The sequence below is a fragment of the Syzygium oleosum genome, unplaced genomic scaffold (genome assembly GCF_021117445.2).
Source record: "Syzygium oleosum isolate NSW1041296 unplaced genomic scaffold, Sole_v2.1 Sole_v2.05, whole genome shotgun sequence".
NCBI lineage: Eukaryota > Viridiplantae > Streptophyta > Magnoliopsida > Myrtales > Myrtaceae > Syzygium > Syzygium oleosum.
In genome coordinates this window covers 10519490-10526167 of record NW_026607489.1, presented here as the reverse complement: position 1 = coordinate 10526167, position 6678 = coordinate 10519490, and the positions used below count along the sequence as shown (strand labels likewise).

The 6678-nt window shown below is 38.1% G+C and overlaps 1 protein-coding gene across 1 annotated transcript; it reads left to right on the top strand.

Annotated features, from left to right (window-relative positions):
• The first annotated feature begins 2796 nt into the window (after nt 1-2796).
• On the top strand, nt 2797-6403 carry LOC115665730 (factor of DNA methylation 1-like). The gene is made up of 5 exons (XM_030587570.2): nt 2797-3702; nt 4115-4296; nt 4808-4897; nt 4983-5245; nt 6174-6403. The coding sequence occupies exons 1-4, from the start codon at nt 2805-2807 to the stop codon at nt 5112-5114; spliced, it is 1302 nt and encodes a 433-aa protein (XP_030443430.2). The 5' UTR covers nt 2797-2804; the 3' UTR covers nt 5115-5245; nt 6174-6403.
• Nucleotides 6404-6678: the final 275 nt, after the last annotated feature.

Genomic DNA, 6678 nt, shown 5'->3' with positions numbered 1-6678 from the left:
TACAATTATTCATCAAATGCATTTAACGGCACAAAAAATATTTCAAGTTTATAAATAGCGACTTGTAGTGTTCATGAACTTTATTGCATAGCACTCTTGGTTTAGCATAACCAAACCATCAACCGTTCATCACTCTATAAAAACCTAAACCCAAAGGAATCATGAAGCAAGCCTCCAAGTTGATGTTGGTCTTCCTCTTGGTGACTCTAATTTGTAATACTCTCTCTCTCTCTCTCTCTCTCTCTCTCTCTCTCTCTCTCTCTCTCTCTCTCTCTCTCTCTCTCTCTCTCTCTCTCAATATTATGATATTCTGGCATGATTTTCTTATTTATTTAGGCAATTATTCTCATCTTGTTAATTGTTAGGACGATATTTAAAATTTTCGTTTCATAAGCTAACGCAAGGCTAAGGAAGTACCAGGAATACCCCTATTTGCTTAATTTTGTAATTGCATTCTTTCATGTGCATCGTATGTGCTATTTCAAAATTAACATCTCCCAAAAAGAAAAAAAAATGATAATATCCTGAATTTTTATTTTCCCCCTTTTTAGGTGAGCCATGGCTAGTAACAAGAGTCGAAGCATCGTGTCAGCGAGACGTTGATTGCTTCTTTCGATGTCGAGGGACCAAGTTGGCACTCTGCGATTTGAGGACTCACACATGTTCCTGCATCAAACGCGCATTAACTAGTTCCTCCAATGTTAATGTCGAAATCCCTAATTAGTCAATGTGCACAATCGAACTCTTGTCGATATCTGTCAATAATTGAATCATCAATAAATTTGTCTGATCTTTTGAGCTTGCATAGGTCCTTCTACTTCTTTTGATTTTTCAACCTTCCTATATAAATTTAATTGGAAGATGCTTTATATGATTCTAGATCTCCATATTTCGACACTACCTAAAGAACAAAAAACGGGGAATGTTGAAATATGAATCGATCATACTTATGTTTGATTTTCGCTCAAAAAAAGGGGAACAAAGGAATAATATAATACTACATCAAGACCACATCATGCGTAGAGCCAATCATTTGATTTTTTTAAGTGATATTTTCTTCTTCTTTTTTTATTATTCGATTCAAGCTCTATGACTTAGTATTTTAATTTGTTGTATTAATTTCTTAGTGAGATTAAATTTCATCATAAAATCAAAACGTCGGAATTTTGAAAAAGAAAATGAAATTAAGAAACAGCGTTAAGAAGTCCTATGCTTTTAATTGGAATTCCACAAATTTTTCTGTGGAATGCTTGTGCGATTGCCATTCTGTAATGATATGATTTATTGAAAATTGTTCACAACAATTTAAAGGATCACGAGTAATGTGACTAATTGCACCTCGGGCAGAGAATAATAAGAGATTCAGGGTATGTTTGTTTCGCAAAAAATGAATAATTTGGAAAACGTTTTCTTAAAAATGATCGCTCATTTCGCGAACAACAATGAATGAATGAAGAGCATTCTTGTCATACACGAAAATATTTAGACATGAATTGTTATTGGTAATGGAGACTTTTTTTTATTGACTAATTATTTAAAGCGATACAATTTATCATTCTCAAGAAAATATTTTTCAAAATATTTATTTTTTGCGAAACAAGTAAGACCCTATTTGCTTAACAAGCCGATTAAACTGAACTAATTAACTATATGTGAATAAATAATTTCTTGCTCCTGAGGATGTTCTTTATTTTTTAATGACCAATACTTGAAACATGAATTCTTCGACAAGAAAAAAAAGGTTTAATATCACGAAAAATTCTAAACTGGTATACTTGTGACAAATTTACCCAAAACTAATTTTTTTTATCACGAAAAACCTCAAATTAGTATATCCGTGATAAATTTATCTTCCATTAACTTCCGTCAAATTTTACCGTTAAATTTGTTAATCTAAATAATTGTTTGGGATTTTTCGTGATATTAACCTTAATAATTTTCACATAGACTTACCACGTCACCATGTTACGAAAAATCACAAATCGGTACATTTGTAATAAACGGAAAGTAAAACTCCAAACTGGAGTGTCATCCAATTCAACAATTTAAGAGTAAAATTTAACGGAAACTAATAGAGGGTAAATTTGTTATAGGTGTATGAGTTTTGGCTTTTTAATGGTCAAAAAATTAATTCAGAATAAATTTATCATATGTGTACTTGTTTGGAGTTTTTAGTGATATTCATCCCAAAAGAAAATGAAACTATCCCTAGAAAAGCCCTAAGCGAGAGGGTGGGAAGTAAATTCTTCTTCCTTTTACCTTTCAAATCGCTCTGTTACTTTCGCTCTCTGTTCGGAGCTAGCTGTGATCCGAGCTCGTGAAGTGGAATTTTCCGAACCCACGAGGCAAGATTTCCACGGGTTCAAGCGCGATCAACGAAGCAAGCAGCAAGCTCAAGAAGAAGGAGGTAAGAGGGTACGATTCTTGAAAAATTATACTTCTCTGTGCGTGAAATGCGAGAGATGGGTGTGAAAATCTTGTTCGCGGGGCTTGCATTGGGCTGAATGTGGGCTTGCATGCACGGCATTGATGCGTAGCATCACGGTCTCCCGCCATGCGAGCCGATCCTGCATTCTTTTATCATAGAGTGACCTCGTCATCATGGTTAGTAGCGTTGGGCTTCTTGGGTGGCGTCGTATAATAAGGCAAACCGGGGCGTAGTCAGTTTCGTGCTCCATTTTTTCTGCATAAATGGTGTGACTGTTTCTTGACTTTCTGACCTGAAAGCTGCTGCTTTTGCAATGTCTTGTTGATCTGTGAAACCATTTTCTTTTCCGCTTCTTTAGATGCGAAACAAACCGGAGATGGACTACAGCTCTGCAGAAGATTCAGATATTGGTGATTCTGAGATATTGGACCACGTAGACAAGTCTTATGATGAGCTGAAATTCGCGAAGTACAAAGTAAAGGGCCCAAATGGAAGCTTAAGATGCCCTTTCTGTACGGGCAAGAAAGAGCAGGACTACAGGTATGAAGAACTATATCAACATGCGGCAGGGGTGGGTAAAGGTTCTGCGAGTAGAAGTGGCAAACAAAAGGCAAACCACCTTGCCTTGGCGAAGTACCTGGAGACAGACCTAGCCAGCGAGGCTGACCAAGCTCCTCAACCGGTTGTGCCGCAACCCGCTGCACAAACGCCTCAGCAAGATGAGGTTTTTGTGTGGCCTTGGACTGGAGTCATAGCTAACATTCTCGATGACAAAAACAGCGGGAAAGAACCCGTAGATAGTGCATATTGGCTGACCAAGTTTGCCAAGTACAAACCTCTGGAAGTCCACATGTTTTGGAACGAAGACGGTCGGTCGGCAAAAGCTGTAGTGAGGTTCAACGATGATTGGCATGGGTTTATTAATGCAACAGAGTTTGAGAAAGAATTTGAAGCTGATAATCACGGAAAAAAGGGCTGGAACACGCAGACAGAGCCCGGATCAATTACATATGGCTGGTGTGCGCGTTCAGATGACTATGATGCGGATGGGCCAGTGGGAGATTACGTTCGCAAGACAGGGAAGTTGCGGACAATCTCTGACATTGTTCAGGAAGCAGCTCAAAGTAGACACGGAATTGTGGCGCATCTAGCTAACGAGATTGATTTGACGAATGAAACTTTGGAGGAATTACAGTCCCAGTATAATGAGAAGACTTTGTCACTGAGTAGGATGCTTGATGAAAAAGACAAGCTTCACTCTGCTTTTGTGGAAGGTTCTCTCTCTCTCTCTCTCTCTCTCTCTCTCTCTCTCTCTCTCTCTCTCTCTCTCTCTCTCTCTCTCTCTCTCTCTCTCTCTCTCTCTCTCATGTGCTTGTGTGCATCCGGCCATGTATATGGACATTCTCCTCTTTATCAGATTGTACATCATAACATTTATGTAGTTCATAGTTGCTCTGGTGCAAGTTTTATGTGCACTTCATCAATTATCGAGAGTTATATGGTCAGTGCTGCATCCTAAAGTGATGTTATGTCAAGGGCATTTCCACATGCTTACTTTTTTATAAGCCTGCAGAATGATACTGGCACCAAACCTTAAATTCCCATTAAGTTCTATATGTGACTGCTACATGCTCTCATTCTAAAGAAACATGACTTACATTTTATTGTATTTTATTGTTTTTCCAGAAACAAAGAGGATGCAACGCCTTCAACATGACAAAATACAAAGGATATTGTTAGAACGAGAGAAACTCAGCAATGGCTTGGAAAAGAAGAAAAGAAAGATTGATTGTTGGAGCAAAGAATTGAACAAACGTGAAGCCCTAACCAAGCGTGAGAGACAAAAGCTGGATGAGGACAAGAAAAAGGTTACACGAAGTGAACATACTATTTGCCGAGACTATTTACTTCTTACTTTCACCTTTTAGCTACCCTACTAAATTAATATATTTTTCGAGCCTTCGTAACTACGCTTTACATGCAATTCCTTTTAAGGGTGGTCTTTGATTCATTTCTGCCTCGATCACCAAGTTTATAGAACCGCAGGCGAATTCATCATTTTCTTCAATTGATGCAAAGTCGTCATCAGACATGTCACATGGAAGCATTTTTACTGCATCCGTCTTAGAGAATAGTACTTAAGAAGGAAATAATTGGTTGCTCTTTATTGTTCGAACAATAAGAGCCTGATAGAAAAGGACACCAAAATGTTTGAATAATGAGAGTGCTTACTTTTTTGTACTTGCTAAGGCGAGACAATTGCGTTGAAAACTTAGCAGTTGGCAGGTTCTGGTAGTCTGCTGAAAGCATTGGCATATGTCGTATTTAGTCAAGATCGCATCACAAGATGTACACTGATTTCTTAATTTGTCCTTCTAGAATGATCTCGAAAACATTTCTATCCAATTAGCATCAATGGAGCAGAAAAGAGCTGATGAAAATGTCCTCAGGCTGGTGGAAGAACAAGAGGTGTGAATGCCAGTGAAAAAAACTTAAATTTGATTACCATAGCATATTCTACTTTATTCAAGACTGACCCTGCTAGGATTTTTAGAGGGAGAAAGAGGAGGCCCTGAGCAAGATCCTTGAGTTGGAACAGCAGCTTGATGGGAAGCAAAAATTGGAAATGGAGATTGGAAAGTTTAAAGGAAAAGTAGAAGTGATGAAGCTGTTCAAAAGAAGATGAAGGAGATTAATGATGAACTGAAAGAGAAGGAGGACGAGTTGACCAACTTGGAGGATCCGAATTCTGCCCTCATTAGTGAAGAGCGCCATAGCAATGATGAACTGCAAGAAGTTCGTAAGGAATTGATCTAGGTACCATCTCTATTTTCTGTGCATAGCCACACACTCGGTATAATTATGTCGCTGGCCCTGAGTAAGATCCTCGAGTTGGAAGAGCAGCTTGACAGAAAGCAAAAATTGGAAATGGAGATTGAAGAGTTGAAAGGAAAAGTAGAAGTTATGAAGCACCTTGAAGATCAAGATGATGAAGCTGTTCGAAAGAAGATGAAGGGGATTAATGATGAACTGAAAGAGAAGTAGAACGAGTTGACCAACTTGGAGGATCTAAATTCTGCCCTCATTAGTGAAGAGTGCCAGAGCAATGATGAAATGCAAGAAGCTCGTTAGGAATTGATCCTGGTACCATCTCTATTATATGTGCATAGCCACACACTAGGTATGATTATGTCGCTGGCACTGACTGAATATTGCACCTTTTTCTCCAGTCTGTGAAAAGTTTTTGTTCATTATTATCACAGATCAGAGTGTTATTAGAAGAGTCCTTTATTCAACCCATACAAACGTCTCCTTGAATAAAATAGGATCTAATCAAGGCTCCGTTGATTTCGTGAAAAATGAATGATTTTGAAAATATTGTCCTAAAAATGATCGTTTGTATTGCTTGAAATAATTAGTCGGTAGAAAATGTATTCATTATTGATAACAGTTTATCTAAACATTTTCGCGAACGATAAAAATATTCTATGTTCATTCATTTTTTGTAAACTATATCAGCAATAGTTTTAGGAAAATATCTTCCAAATCATTCATTTTCCGCGAAACAAACGCAGCCTAAATTTGATTGCTTTATCCATGCCCCATCTGTTTTTTTTTATGAAGGCCTTTAGTGATTCGATTGACTGGCCTATTGGTTGAAACTTATCGAATAAGATGGAGCCTCTTTATAGATACCCTGTTGAAATTTCAAAATTGTTTTGACACTGGGTTGCGGGTTTTGCAGGGATGAATTTGTCTGAAGGAGGTCTGCCAGAGCTGATGTTTTAGGCTATTCTTATAGCGCTGCTGTCGCTGATATTGATACTCTTGCTATTATTATCATCACTAGACAATAGACTGCTTTGCTATTATTATCATCACTAGACAATAGACTGCTTTGAGCTTAAATTAGCTAATCAAACATTAGGATGTTCATCTGTGTATCGGAGCAGGGTTCCTCTTAAACCCTGGAATTCCCAGAATTTGCTTTCTTGCTTTGCCATGTTAGCAAATGGTGGGTGGGCGTTTGTGTTAATTTGCGGCGTTCTTCTCGAGCCATGTTCTTAGTAGTTCTTATAAAGCTTTCTTGGGTTAGTTCTTACCACGCTTCCCTAACGGGCTGGTGATTGCGGATTAGAAAATTTCATGCTCTCAGTCGAGCATCTATACGATCAACAAATCTACGCTGGTCACTTGTGCTGGTTTTGAACAAAGCAGATTAAGTCATACACTGCCAATAGGCATGCGGC

What these genes read in the sequence shown, in the direction of transcription:
- LOC115665730 (XM_030587570.2), top strand. Translation starts at nt 2,805, where the DNA reads ATGGACTACAGCTCTGCAGAAGATTCAGATATTGGTGATTCTGAGATA. An exon ending in TCACTCTGCTTTTGTGGAAG is followed by an intron (nt 3,703 to 4,114) that starts GTTCTCTCTCTC and finishes TTGTTTTTCCAG; the next exon opens with AAACAAAGAGGATGCAACGC. An exon ending in GGCTGGTGGAAGAACAAGAG is followed by an intron (nt 4,898 to 4,982) that starts GTGTGAATGCCA and finishes TAGGATTTTTAG; the next exon opens with AGGGAGAAAGAGGAGGCCCT.